This window comes from Schistocerca cancellata, chromosome 1 (assembly GCF_023864275.1).
Source record: "Schistocerca cancellata isolate TAMUIC-IGC-003103 chromosome 1, iqSchCanc2.1, whole genome shotgun sequence".
In the NCBI taxonomy this organism is placed as follows: Eukaryota; Metazoa; Arthropoda; class Insecta; order Orthoptera; family Acrididae; genus Schistocerca; species Schistocerca cancellata.
Window position 1 is genome coordinate 538,595,061 of NC_064626.1, and position 15,641 is coordinate 538,610,701.

General features: G+C 37.7%; 1 protein-coding gene across 2 annotated transcripts in view; it reads right to left on the reverse strand.

Moving 5' to 3' along the window:
• The window catches only part of LOC126179795 (ras GTPase-activating protein-binding protein 2), a 161,207-nt gene that overhangs the window by 29,645 nt on the left and 115,921 nt on the right, over positions 1-15,641 (reverse strand). The window contains exon 9 of one of the 2 annotated variants that reach the window (XM_049924641.1): positions 982-1,138. In XM_049924641.1, coding sequence (XP_049780598.1) covers positions 982-1,138 — 157 coding nt within the window. Of the gene's footprint in view, positions 1-981; positions 1,154-15,641 lie in introns of both variants that reach the window. The other variant, XM_049924640.1, reaches the window with a different exon arrangement.

Below are 15,641 nucleotides of genomic sequence, written 5' to 3' on the forward strand. Positions count from 1 at the left end.
TGACCCAACACTGAAGAGCATGCTGTGTCTTGCAACAGCAACAAATCACAATCCAATATTTTGTCACTCATAATCAAAAGAGGAAAGTTGCTTCACAAGCATGAAGATATTAGTTATTTTTCACTAGAATTTGATGTTTCTGCTAAACACATCCAGTGTCAATGTGCTTGCTTGCTCATGGCTCCTCACCACCCAGTTTTGCTATAAGCAGTGTGTTGACTATTCACAGGGCCCATCCCTGCCTGCATGCAGCAGGTTCAGTGACTGCACCCAAGTTAGTACCTTGCACGTCCCTGCCTGGCTGTGTTTGCAGAGCTCTCCACTATTCTCTGGCAGGCACACATGCTGGAATAGCCTACTCTAGAGGATCTAAACGTTAGTGAATGGCTCTTACTGAATATGGTATACCTGAAGAAACTTTACGACACTCATCCTCACCAAATTATGGTTAGAAGCAGGGTTACACCATATTCACACAATGTCTCCTGGATGTGATAAATTTTTTGTCCAGTGTACTTATCTTACATAAATAAAAAACTAAAGTACAGATTTTTGTGATCACTGTAGTATTCTGTAAATGATATTGCATGTATTTTAAATTTTTCCAGAACCTTACACTTCCTGTGTGAAGTATGTGATGCATATTTTCATAAAATTCTTTTTGGTTGTAGACTGTGCCGTGTTATAAAATAATAGCATGTAGCTTATATACCCTGATGAAATCAACATGCAACAATGGCAAAATGTATATACTTTAGTTCACAAAGTGACATGCTCTACAACCCAAATGAATTTAATGGACACTGACTCTGCCTATTAAAACTTATAGATATATACATTAGTGTGTATGTTATTTCTTTGGCATTTTCCAAGTCCAAAGGGATCACTTCACTATGTCTGCATAAATTATACATTGAATTAACCTAACATAAGCAAGTCAGACATGCGTAAATACAGCTACACTAACATGCAATAACATACCATTGTCATCACCAAACGTTCCTCTGCCAGTACCAGAAGAGCGGTCTGGTCGGATAACACCACGGATGCTGCCTCCCCCACGAGCACGTGCACCTCTTTGACCTTGAGATAAACCACCTGGACCACTAAGGCCAGCCATCTGAGAGTCGACACCATGCTGCACCATTGGAGGCTGTTACACAGTGCCACACAGCAACGATACAGTACATACAATGTTGCGTTTGTGGAGGCTATTGCCCACAAAACCCTTTTAAGGGGGATAGAACGTCAAACGGGCCGACTAGAAGCAAGAGAGGCACCATAGGACATAATAATTTCCACTGTCTATACTTTTACAAACAAATTCATAAAACTTTGTCAGCATGACCAAGAAGGATTCAGGATTCCTACTCATAGCAGTGGAAGTTCAAAAACGTAACACAATCAAGTTTTTTTTACATGTGAAATTTCATCATTTTTTCACTTACTATATGCTGCTATACAAACCATACTTACAGGTGTATGAAACTCTAGAATTTATTTAATTTATGAAAAAATGAATGAGCTGTTACATTTTAAACTTCATATCTAGAAAATACTCAAATTTTATAGTTAATTATCTCAATTTCTAATAGATTTGGAAAATTCTATGCACCTGTAAGTATCGTATGTATGCTGTGCAAAATTCATCAAAGATTCTCTCTTACTTATGAAGAAAAGTGTACCTATAGCAATAAACGCACTAGGTGAAAAATTTATTAAATTTCACTTGTCAAAAAAACCTTATTTTGTTAATGTTTTTGAACTTCCACTGCTGTGAGTGTGAATCCTGAATCGTTCCTGGTCCTGCTGACAAAGTTTTATGAATTTATTTGTAAAAGTATAGACAGTGGAAATTAAAATGTCCTATGGTGCCTCTCCTGCTCCAAGTCGGCCTGTTTCATGTCTTACCCCCTTTAAGTGTTTCACTTAATATGCTACACAGGAATAGCAGTCAATGTAGTATGAGAGGGTCAGTAAAAAGTAATGCCTCTTTTTTTCACTTATATAAAGTTTAAGTGAAAAATCCCCCCCCCCACCCCCATGAACCCTGTATCTTGCTGTTGGTGGAGTGGCTTGTGTGCCTCAGCAGTATGAGTAGCCATACTGTAGGTGCAACCACAATGACGGGGTAACAGTTGAGAGGCCAGACAAATGCGTTTTCCTGAAGGACGACGCAGCAGCTTCTCCAGTACTCGCTCGGGCAACAGACTGGATGACTACTGATCTGGCTTTGTAACGTCAACCAGATCAGCCTTTCTGTGCTGGTACTGCGAACAGCTAAAAGCAAGGGGAAAACTACAGCTGTAACTTTTCTCAAGGATATGCAGAACTACTGTGTGGTTAAATAATGATGCCGTCCTCTTGGGTAAAATATTACAGTCCCCCATTCGCATCTCCAGGCAGGGACTACTCAGGAGTATGTTGTCATCAGGAGAAATAAAATTTGTCTTCTACAAATCTGAGTGTGGAATGCCAGATCCCTTATCTGGCAGGTAGATTATAAAAATTTAAAAATGGAAATGGACAGGGTGAAGTTAAATACAATGGGAATTAGTGAAGTTCAATGGCAAAGGGAACAGAACCTTTGGTCAGGCGAGTACAGGGTCATAAACACTAAGTCAAACAGGGGTAATGCAGGAGTGAGTTTAAAAACGAGTAAGAAAGTACGAATGTGGGTAAGCTACTTTGATTATCATAGTAAATGTATTAGGGTAGCCAAGATAGAAACACAGTCTGCCACTATTACAGTAGTACAAGTCTATATGGCAACTAGCTCTGCAGATGGAGGGATTGAAGAAATGTATTAAGTGACAAAAGAAGTTACACAGTTACACAGTTAAGGGAGATGAAAATTTAAATAGGATGGAGGACTGGAATTTGACAGTAAGAAAAGGAAGAGAAAGAAAAATAGGAGGTAAATATGTCCTGGGGGAAAGGAATGAAAGGGAAGCCACAAGGTAGAATTTTGCAGAGTATAATTTGAGCTTCAATAACACTTTGTTTATGAATCATGAAAGAAGCTTGTATATGTGAGTAAGATTTCAGATTGATTATACAATGGTAAGACAGAGATTTAGGAACCAGGTTTTGAATTGTAAGACATTTCCATGGGCAGATGTGGACTCTGAACATAATTTATTGGTTATGAACTGTAGATTAAAACTGAAGACACTGCAAAAAGATATTAAATTAAGGAGATGGAATCCGGATAAATAGAAAGAACCAGTGGTTGTCGAGAGTTTCAAAGAGAACATTAGGGAACGATTGACAAGAAGGGAAAAGGAATACAGTAGAGGACGAATAGGTAGCTTTGAGAGGTGAAATAGTGAAGGCAGCAGAGGATCGAGTAAGTAAAAAGATTAGGGCTAGTAGAAATCCTTTTGTAACACAAAAGATATTGAATTTAATTGATGAAAGGAGAAAATATAAAAAAGCAGTGAAAAAGCAGGAGAAAAGGAATACAAACGTCTCAAAACTGACATCGACAGGAAGTACAAAATGGCTAAGCAAGGATGGCTAGAGGACAAATGTAAGGATGTAGAGGCATGTCTCACTAGGGCTAAGTTAGATACTGCCTACAAGAAAATTAAAGAGACCTTTGCAGAAAAGAGAGCCACCTGTATGAATATCAAGAGCTCAGGTGGAAAACCAGTCCTAAGCACAGAAAGAAAATCTGAAAGTTTTATAGACATGGAAGAGGATGTAGACGAATATAAGATATGAGATATGATAGTGCGAGAAGAATTTAAGAGCACTGAAAGACGTAAGTTGTAACAAGACACTGGTATTAGATGGTATTTTGAAAGAACTACTGATAGCCTTGGAGAGCCAGCCATGGTAAAAGTCTTCTACCTGCGATGTAGGGGACAGATGAAATACCTTCAGACTTCAAGAACAATGTAATAATACCAATTTCAAAGAAAGCAGGTGGTGACAGGTGTGAACATCTCTTAATTACCAAATAAGTCATGGCTTCAAAAAACTAACATAAATTCTTTACAGGAGAAAGGAAAAACTGGTAGCAGCTGACCCTGGAGAAGATCAGTATGGATTACGGGGAAATGTAGGATCATGCGAGGCAATACTGATCCTATGAGTTATCTTAAGAGATAAGTTAAGGAAAGGCAAACCTACGTTTACACCATATGTAGAGTTGGAGAAAGCTTTGGACAATGCTGATTGGAGTACTCTGAAATTCTTGAGGTAGCAGGAGTAAAATATAGGGTGCAAAAGGCTATTTACAACTTGCATAGAAACCACATGGCAGTTGTATGGGTTGAGAGGCTTGAAATGGAACGGTGGTTGAGAAGGGGTGAGACAGGGCTGTAGCATAACCACGACGTTATTCAATCTGTACGCTGAGCAAGCAACAAAGGAAACCACAGAAAAATTTGGAATAGAAATTACAGTTCAGGGAGAAGAAATAAAAAACTTTGGGGTTTGCCAATGACATTGTAATTCTGCCATAAATAGCAAAGGACTTGGGAAGAGCAGTTTAACAGAATGGACTGTGTCTTGAAAGGAGGGTATCTGACTAACATCAACAAAAGCAAAACAAGGATAATGGAATTTAGTCTAATTAAATCAGGTGATGCAGGGGGAATTTAGAGTATAAACAAAACACTTTGCTATTTGGGCAGCAAAATAAATGATGCCCAAAGTAGAGAGGATATAAAATGTAGACTAGCCATGGGAAGAAAAGTGTTGTTGAGGAACAGAAATTTGTTAACATCAAATACAGATTTAAGCCTTACAAAGTCTTTTCTGCAAATCTATGTATGGAGTGTAGCCATGTAAAGAAGTCAAACATGGGTGATAAACAGTTTACACAAGAAGAGAACAAAAGCTTTTGAAATGTGGTGCTAAGAATGCTGAATACTGGGTGCGTATATAAGGTAACTAATTACGAGATACTGAATAGAACTGGGAGAAAAGAAATTTGTGGCACAACAACCTGACTAGAAAAAGCGATCAGTTGATAGGACACATTCAGAGACAATAAGGGATCACCAATTTATTACTGGAGGAAGTGGGAGGGAGTACGGGGGTCAAAAATTGTACAGAGAGACCAAGAGATGAATACAATAAGGAGATTCAGAAAGATGGAAGTTACAATAGTTCTTCAGAGATGAAGAGTCTTGCACAGGACAGAGTATCATGGAGAGCTGCATTAAACCAGTCTTTGCACTGAAGACCACAAGTGAAAAATTTTGATTTGGCTGTAACAAGTGAAAAATTTTGATTTGGCTGTATTCCACAACACTGCTTCCCCAATCTACTGCAGTAGTAATTTTCTACACCAACGGATGACAATACAGCAGACGCTTACAAAATGGCTGACTTCGATATTCGTATTAGACAGTGTTCTGCGATAGAATTCAATGCAGAAGCAGAAATGCCCATTCGCATTCATGAAATACTGAAATGTGTATGAAAACGTAACAGTGGACATCAGCACTGTTAGATGATGGTTTCATCACCGTAACAAAACTGAAGGACAAACACTTTTGGCTAACAAAATATGGAGCAGTGGGCCAGTGACTGCAGTGACTTCATATGACATTCAGCGAGTTGATGGCATCATTCATGGTAACCGTCGGGTGACTGCAGTTGATTTGTGTCGCATTATCGTCCTTAGTAAAAGCGGTGTGATGAAAATTATTCAATAACGTGTACTTCATGGTGGGGGAACTTGGGGACCAAGAATGTAAGCTGACCAGAATGAAGAGACAAGAAAAACAATTGCTTCCTAACTCTTAAGGCATTTCTGTTTGGAGGAAGAGAAGTTTTTGGAAAAGATTGGTTAACGACAAAAAATGGGTTCATTCTGTCCAATACATCACAACCCCAACCAGCATTACAATGTGAGACCACACATCAGTCGTCACGCCACTGAAAAGAGAGTGAAAACCGGATGCAATGTCTTTTCCCCGTCCCCCACACAGTCCTCACCATCAGACTTCAATCTGTTTGGCCACTAAAAGAAGCTCATTGCGGGACTCACTTTGAAGATGAGGCGGCCGTGGAAACGTCTGTGCACCAATAACTTCAGAAGCAGGACCTTGCATTTTCCCACAGTGGAATACATACCCTTGTTAAAGGGTGGACCAAAACTGTGGGAATGGCCAAAGATTATATTGAAAAGTCCCAAATTAATCACCATGTTATGGTTTTCAAGCCACATAGTTGCATTTTGGGAGTAGGGGGTGGGGGATGAAGAAAGGAAGGAAGAAATAGGTGGCATTACTTTTTGACTGACCCTCTTATCTGACAATTAAAACCCAAGTCTTTCACTTAAAATGCTACATAGAAGTAACAGTCAATTTAATATATGCCAACTGAAACCCAATGGCATTTTAGTAAAAAATTAGAATACATAATAAGCAAAGCAACAACACTGATTATGGGAGTAGTAGGAAATGAAAGAACAAACAAGTCAAAGCAAACACAGCACAAGAGTAGCATTCATTCAGTACACACTACTGCCTATCTTCTGTGACTGGAAGCATTTGAGTAACTGTATACAGTATCAAAAGCAGGTATATTATCAACCAAATGAAACAGCTATCCAGTAGAACTAACAACTATTTTTGTGCCACCGGTTTAATGAACAGATGTGAGATTTCAAAGTTCTCCTCTGCACATGTAGAAGAATTGTTTTTTGTGGAATGCTGAAAAGAAATGATTGCATGATTTATGTAAACGCAAAAATGTTTCCCGAGATTTAACGGTAATCTATCAGCATCTTCACTGAGAAATCCAACAGGCAAAATGATGGGACAGTGTTTCATTTGAGGTCCTTATGCAACAGAAATTATGCTATAGGAGCACTGCTAACGATACGAGTACCTTTCGCAAGACAATTTGGAGAAAATGGTAGTTTGGTATTTGTACTGAATAGTAAATTGAGTTAGAGATGCAACCTGTTAAATCACAGAAGACCTCGGTATCAGAATTTCTGTGATAAACACTTAATACAAGTGTGTTCAGACAAATACAGGGTAGTTCAGCTGGCATTCAAGATTCTCTATACGTAAAGTCTCCTAAAAATTCAACATTTCTCGAAGCTTGCTCTCTTTCATAGCATTTATGAGTCACAAGAGGTCCTCTGCTTTTCACAATTTGGCAAAATGTAGCTATTTAGTCTAACTCAATGGCCAGGTCCCCCTCCTGTCCCTATAGTCGTCAACTAACATAACAGCCAGAAGTCATGTACAACATCAATCTCTGAACTGCTTGAAATGTGTTCATGTTTTTACAGAATTTTAACCATTTGTATAGTGTATTTTCTACAGTGGAGATTAAGGAACACACCAGCAGTTGTCTTAATGAGTATGGAAAACCACCTAGAAACTATGTTCCGGCTGGCCAATGTACCAGACAAATGGTTGTTAACCCATTGCTTGGATTCAATTTGAGTCTGGCACATCTTCACTACACAAGCTAGCATTAAGCTATTTGATTCACAACTAATGTATAATAAAACACTTTCTTCAAGTGGTCATCAACAGCAGCATTAGGTTTTGAAAACTGCATGACACACAGTATTATAGTAAATGAATATATTGCATCTCTGTCATGCATTTATTATTATAAATGAATACAATACAGCTCTGTGTATTATAGCCTTTACGTGGTGGTAAGGAAGAAATGAAATGGGTAATTTCATGGGTTACAATGCAAGCAAGTAATGAAGAATAAAGAATCTATGCAACCAGCAACACAAAGGATGATAAGAAGCCGATGCTTATAGTTTATTAGGCCATGTAGAAGATTAACAAGGTCTTACTGCTGCTGTAAAAACTAGAGAAAGTAGTTCGTGGTTTGGATTGCCTGCTTTATTATTGAAGTTGATATTAATATAATTCACAATTATGACTGCTCCATGTATAAATATCTTATAATCTTTGCCCAATTCTTATCTATTACAGAGGTCGCAACGCACTTCTGACTGACGGATATACAGGAGGCATTCAATAAGTAACGCTACAAGTTTTTTCTCGTCCAGTTCCAGTCGAAAAAATGCAGAATTCACTGTCAGACATCATGGAATATTCCCATTTCAGCATCTACAGTTTCATGAAGTTTTGATAGATGCCAATGCTACGTGTACCCTTCAAAATGACATCTGTAATGAAAGTTTGTTCCAAGCAGGGAGCTGTCGCCGAGTTTCCCTTGGAGGAAAACCACAGCATCACAGATATTCATTGGCATGTGCAGAATGTCCACAGAGACATGGCAGTGAACAGTAGCACATTGAGTCCTTGGGCAAGGAGTCTGTTATCATAGCAATAAGAATGTGCTAACCTGTGCGATCTCCCACATGCCAGCTGCCACCCCTGCAACGTTGGAACATGTGGACACACTTGAGGTGATTAATGTATCACATCAGATGCCTCACTGCACAAATGGACTTCTCTGTCGTTACTGCTGACAAACTCATCCACCAGTTGGGGTTCTGAAAGGTGTGTACCCACTGGACTCCTCACCATATAACAGAAGACTACAAGGAGCAACGAAAGACCATTTGTTGTCCCAATAAAGTATACACTCCACAGGCAACAGCACGAGGGTAACAGGGAGGGTACTGAAGCATAAAGACAATGGCTCCAACATCTATCAACAGAATGGTACCATGTGGGCATACAGGTTCTCCCAGTAAGAAGGCATAAAGTTGTCGCACTGAATGGATATTATATTGAAAAATAGGGTTTTGTAGCCTAAAGAGTGGGGAATAATATAGTGTATCAGAATACAGAAAAAAACCAACATGCTTTCAGAAAAAAATGTGTTGCATTCCTTATTGAACACCCCTCTTATTTTTTTCAGTTTCAATACACAAAATTGTTAAAATATTGGATAGAAAATGAAAGCCGGGCTTGAATATGGAGTAATGAGCTGAACTAATATTTACAAACATTCCTCTCTCACATGCTCACAAAAAAAGTACTTTTACTTTCGATGGAAGTGGAAATGGAAATTTCCAAACTGACTGACTGATTAAATTGTGAAAGACCTTCACAGCCTCTGCTGCTCACTCAGTCTCCCTCCCTTTACCAAGTGTGGAACACTGCCCTCTTCACTTAATGGAACAAATAAATAACCGAGTTTCTTGTCACAGTAGGTGAAAAGTCAGATTAGGAATATGTAGAAAGTATAGTATTATTATTATTATTATTATTATTATTATTATTATTATTATTATTATTATTATTATTATTATTTCTTTCTTTTCGCAGACGTTATGTCTGGTCAAAAATGGAAAGTTACGCGGATCTTGATCAAGCGTGACTTCCTTTTAACTGTACGGTATATGTTACATTGCATTTAGGAACTTTCGGGTAATTGAACATGTATCAATAATTACGGATTTCTGTAATTGTATATGTAAGTTTGGATGTAGCTGTGTTGCATTGATGTACTGGTGGATATTGTGTGGTATGACTCCTGTAATTGATAGTATAATTGGTATAATGTCAACTCTATCCTGATGCCACAGGTCCTTGACTTCCTCAGCCAGTTGGATGTATTTTTCAATTTTTTCCTCCTGTTTTCTTTTGTATATTTGTTGTATTGGGTATGGATATTTCAATTAGTTGTGTTAATTTCTTCTTTTTATTGGTGAGTATGATGTCAGGTTTGTTATGTGGTGGTGTTTTATCTGTTATAATGGTTCTGTTCCTGTATAATTTGTATTCATCATTCTCCAGTACATTTTGTGGTGCATACTTGTATGTGGGAACGTGTTGTTTTATAAGTTTATGTTGTAAGGCAAGCTGTTGGTGTATTATTTTTGCTACATTGTCATGTCTTCTGGGGTATTCTGTATTTGATAGTATTGTACACCCGCTTGTGATGTGATCTACTGTTTCTATTTGTTGTTTGCAAAGTCTGCATTTATCTGTTGTGGTATTGGGATCTTTAATAATATGCTTGCTGTAATATCTGGTGTTTATTGTTTGATCCTGCATTGCAATCATGAATCCTTCCGTCTCACTGTATATATTGCCTTTTCTTAGCCATGTGTTGGATGCGTCTTGATCGATGTGTGGCTGTGTTAGATGATACGGATGCTTGCCATGTAGTGTCTTCTTTTCCCAATTTACTTTCTTCGTATCTGTTGATGTTATGTGATCTAAAGGGTTGTAGAAGTGGTTATGAAATTGCAGTGGTGTAGCTGATGTATTTATATGAATGATTGCTTTGTGTATTTTGCTAGTTTCTGCTCGTTCTAGAAAGAATTTTCTTAAATTGTCTATCTGTCCATAATGTAGGTTTTTTATGTCGATAAATCCCCTTCCTCCTGCCTTTCTGCTTAATGTGAAGCTTTCAGTTGCTGAATGTATGTGATGTATTCTATATTTGTGGCATTGTGATCGAGTAAGTGTATTGAGTGCTGAGTGCTTCTAGGTCTGTGTTACTCCATTTCACTACTCCAAATGAGTAGGTCAATATTGGTATAGCATAACTATTTATAGCTTTTGTCTTGTTTCTTGCTGTCAATTCTGTTTTCAGTATTTTTGTTAGTCTTTGTCTATATTTTTCTTTTAGTTCTTCTTTAATATTTGTATTATCTATTCCTATTTTTTGTCTGTATCCTAGATATTTATAGGCGTCTGTTTTTTCCATCGCTTCTATGCAGTCGCTGTGGTTATCCAATATGTAATCTTCCTGTTTAGTGTGTTTTCCCTTGACTATGCTATTTTTCTTACATTTGTCTGTTCCAAAAGCCTTATTTATATCATTGCTGAATACTTCTGTTATCTTTAGTAATTGGTTGAGGTGTTGATTTGTTGCTGCCAGTAGTTCTAGATCATCCATGTATAGCACGTGTGATTTTGTGTGGGTATGTTCCAGTAATATTGTATCCATAATTTGTATTATTTAGTATGTTGGATAGTGGGTTCCGAGCAAGGCAGAACCAGAAAGGACTTAATGAGTCTCCTTGGTATATTCCACGCTTAATCTGTATTGGCTGTGATATGATATTATTTGAATTTGTTTGGATATTAAGTGTGGTTTTCCAATTTTTCATTACTATGTTTAGGAATTGTATCAATTTAGGATCTACTTTGTATATTTCCAATATTTGTAGTAACCATGAGTGGGGTACACTATCAAAAGCTTTTTGATAATCAATGTATGCGTAGTGTAGCGACCTTTGTTTAGTTTTAGCTTGATATGTCACCTCTGCATCTATTATCAGTTGCTCTTTACATCCTCGTGCTCCTTTGCAACAGCCTTTTTGTTCTTCATTTATAATTTTGTTCTGTGTTGTATGTGTCATTAATTTCTGTGTAATGACTGAAGTTAATATTTTGTATATTGTTGGTAGGCATGTTATGGGGCGATATTTAGCTGGGTTTGCTGTGCCTGATTGATCTTTAGGTTTCAGATAAGTTATTCCATGTGTAAGTGTATCAGGGAATGTGTATGGGTCTGCAATGTAACTGTTAAATAATTTAGTTTGTTGGTTGGTTGGTTTGGGGAAGGAGACCAGACAGCGTGGTCATCGGTCTCATCGGATTAGGGAAGGATTGGGAAGGAAGTCGGCCGTGCCCTTTCAGAGGAACCAAAATAATTTAGTTAGATGTGAATGTGTTGAGGTGAACTTCTTTAGCCAGAAACTTGCTATTTTATCTTTTCCAGGGGCTTTCCAATTGTGAGTAGAATTAATTGCTTGGGTGATTTCATGCTGCAAAATTATCACTTCAGGCATTTGTCGTATCATCTTGTATGTATCTGTTTCTGCTTGTATCCACCGTGCATGCCTGTTATGTTGTACCGGGTTTGACCATATGTTGCTCCAGAAGTGTACCATTCTGTTATGTTTGGTGGATTGTCTATTTTAATGTGTGTGTTATCTATTGTCTGGTAAAATTTCTTTTGGTTTGTGTTGAATGTTTGGTTTTGTTTCCTTCTATTTTCACTTTTTTTGTATCTTCGAAATCGTTTGACCAATGCTTGTAATTTCTGCTTCTTTTCATCTAATTGCTCTATCGCTTCTTGTTGTGAGATTTTACCTAACCTTTTTCGGTTTTTTTTCTGACATTTCATTTCTTATAAATTGTGTTAGCTGTCTGATGTCTTTTCTCAGTTTTTCTATGCTGATCTGTAACCTGTGTTGCCATGCTGGTTTTGTGTGTTTCTTCTGTGTGTTGGTTGGTTCTGATCTCTGCCTAGTGTGTATATTTAGTGTAGTGAGTGCTCCTATATAAACCAGTAGTTGTAACTCTTCCATAGTTGTGTTTTCATTTATTTTGTTGTGTATGATTGTGTTGATAGTTTTTATTGTTGTTTCGACTTGTGGGTTTTTTGGCGGTCTATGCAAGAATGGTCTAATGTCTGTATTTGTGTCTTTCTATTCTATATATGTCAGCTGAAATTTTTCTTCTATATCTAACGTGTGTTACTTCGTGTTCTATTTGTGCTTGTTCTGGTGGCTGTTTTAAGATTTCGTTTTCCTCCGATTGTTTAATTGATGCGTGTTGGTCTTTGTTTGTTTGCCGTGGGATGTTTGAGTCCATTACTGTATTTTCTTCTTCTTCTGATTGCACATTATTTTGTTCCAGTATTTGTTGTACTTGTTGTTTGGTGTTTTCTAATTCTGACTGGGGTATCCTGTTATTTTTGATTACCGTATTTACTCGAGTCTAAGCCGCACTCGAATCTAAGCCACAACTGAAAAATTAGACACGAAATCAAGGAAAAAAAATTTCCCGAATCTAATCCGCACCTGAAATTTGAGACTCGAAATCCAAGGGGAGAGAAAAGTTTTAGGCCGCATCTCCAAATCAAAACAAAGTTGGTCCACTGTAATATGAGACAATTTAGATCAAATGAATGACGATGCAGCTACAGTAGTTTGGTTCGAGTCATAAGCTTAGCAGTTAAGCTTTACCAGGTAGCCATTGCTATGCGTCAGGCGCTCCGTCCGTATATATACGGGTACCCTTCCTTTTTCAAGTGCTTCGTCTGGTTTGAATTGATTGCTCATTTTTCTTTGATCTGATAAGCGCAGTTTTCTTTGTTACAGGTGTTTACGTCACTCTACGCTGAAAATGCATTGCTGTACTGTGTCTTGCATTGTTTGTTGTACTCTGATACTGCGCGTTTACGGCCTGTCGCCGGATGTGGCATGACTTGCTTTTGTGTGCGCTACCGCCGCTTACAAATAAAAAAAAAAAAAAAAAATAAAAAAATAAAAAAAAAAGAGAGAGAGAGGAATCGTCTCATTAGCGAAACAATGGCAAGAGACTGCTACTTGTTGTTACTTACACTGCTGCTTTCTTTGATAATGATCAACAAGAACCAAATAATAGTCTGCGTATGATAGAAGATGTTCTGAACGAGAGTTTAGCGAAAATTTTTCTACGTTTGAAAATCTTTGCAGGCGCCTCTTTAGTACATTACATTCTGCACAGAAATTAGAGTCATCTTAGATTTAAAAATCTAGTCAATTGCCTCGCTTCATTTCTGACTGTATCACTGTTTAGCATAAGAATAATACGAATATAAACATGACATGATATGTATATTCTTCCGCGTTTGCTGTTGTCTCACTAGTTTTGTGGTTTATTACGCAGACAGGATTTAAATGAGATAGCAGCAAACACGAAACAATACATGGGAAAATGTTTATATTCGTATTATTCTTATGGTGACGAGAATACTGCATGTGATTCACAATTTATAAAAGTTCCTATTAGCAACCATCTCTTCTCACAGATAGGAAAAAAATCAGAACGTAGAGTTGGCCATATTGACAAACATCCTAAACATTCTTGCCAGTCGGGTTTTCGTAGTACATTGAAATGCTGCTACGTTCGAAGATGAACAATACGGAATTTGTATTTACTTCGTTGGATAGTGTATGAAAATGCAGTGGTCGAAACTCGGCGCAGAGAAAAAAAGCTTGTCTTCCACCTTTTTTTTTTTTTTTTTTAATTTATTTACTGACGCAGACGTTTTGGCGCCAGTATTTATCTTTGTGCCTACAAAGCATGCCTGTGTAGCGCTACATATATTCGACGGCAGAACTAAGTTGTGGCAGCACCCACCGACATTTTTAAGAACTTCCGCTTGCTTTGCACTCGATCCTAAGCCGCAGGCGGGTTTTTGGATTACAAAAACCAGAAAAAAAGTGCGGCTTAGATTCGAGTAAATACGGTATTACACGGATCTGATCAGCTAGCCGTTGTTCTGTTAAAAGTTTTAATTCTGTGTATCTGATAACAAATGTTGTGTATACTTGTGATCTGCATCCAGTTGTGGTGGTTCCTAGGTTTGTTGCTTGGTAATAACAGAACATGAGGTGTCTATTAACTTCATCTGACCATCTCATCCTCTGTCTTTGTTTTCCTTCTAGGGTGGTTGCAGGAAGCATATCCTGCAAAACACCTCTATTTGGATTTATTATTTATTATTATTATTATTACTGTTATTAAGTATTCCTAATGCTTCTATTACCATTAACTGCCCTGTGAAATGTGTAGTTCTTAAAAACAGAACACAAGCTCAGTTGCTGTGGGATAGTTAGGGAGGCAAAAAAAAAAAAAAGGGGGACACAATGCACTGTAGGGTGTGTGCAGACATTTATTGAGGTGTCTCTCAAATTTTAACTTATCTAAATTTTTCAGCAATAATTTTCATTAGTTCCTTTTGTATTACGTTATTATTTAGACCTATAATTCCTTTTATGGTAGGCTTTTATTTGTCTACTCACTTTAACATATTAATGTTTCTTTTATTCACTTTCCTCCCATTTTATTAAAATTATGGCCTTGCAGTGCTTACTTTTCCTCACATAATACGGGCATCTCAGACCACCATATGATTCAGCCCACACATTCAGTTTATGCTCTTCGAACATTTTGATCTCTCAACCTTAGAAATGATGCATCTATCACAATTATGAAAAGGATAGTTGCTACTCACCATACAGTGGAGATGCTGAGTCACAGATAGAAACAACAAAAAAGACTGTGGAAAGTGAGCTGGTTTCAGCTGCTAGAGACTGAGGTGTGTGTGTGTGTGTGTGTGTGTGTGTGTGTGTGTGTGTGTGTGTGTGTGTGTGTTTTGGGACAAATGCCTTGTTGGCTGAAAGCTCACTTTCCAACTGTCTTTTTGCTGTGCCTAGCTGCGACTCGGCATCTATGCTATATGGCGAGTAGAAACCATCCTTCTCATAACATTGTTACATTCCAGCCTGGATTTTCCATTGTTTGATTTTGCACATATCATAAATTTTTGAAGCTGTATTGTCTGAGCAGGTCATGTAAATAACTTTTAACATAGCTCTGGCGTGAATAATAAATTTTTTTGCGGTTGTGCTCCAGCAGGTGGACATAAAAATTTGAAACTTACAGCTCACAGTGGGAAGAGATCTCACTACGGTATTGGGGAAGAATGTTATGTACACATGTTGAAACGATGCTCAGACAATCAGTAATTTCAAAGACAAATGGAGATTAGTGTTTGATGTCACATAAGCAATTAATTGGCTATCTCTGATAGAACAAGACCAGGAAAGGAAGTTTAGCATTTTATTGAAGAATCCACCCTAATATTTCACTTAACTGATTTAAAGAAGCAGTGGAAAAATCCAAGGGTATATTATAACACACACAAACTCCCAA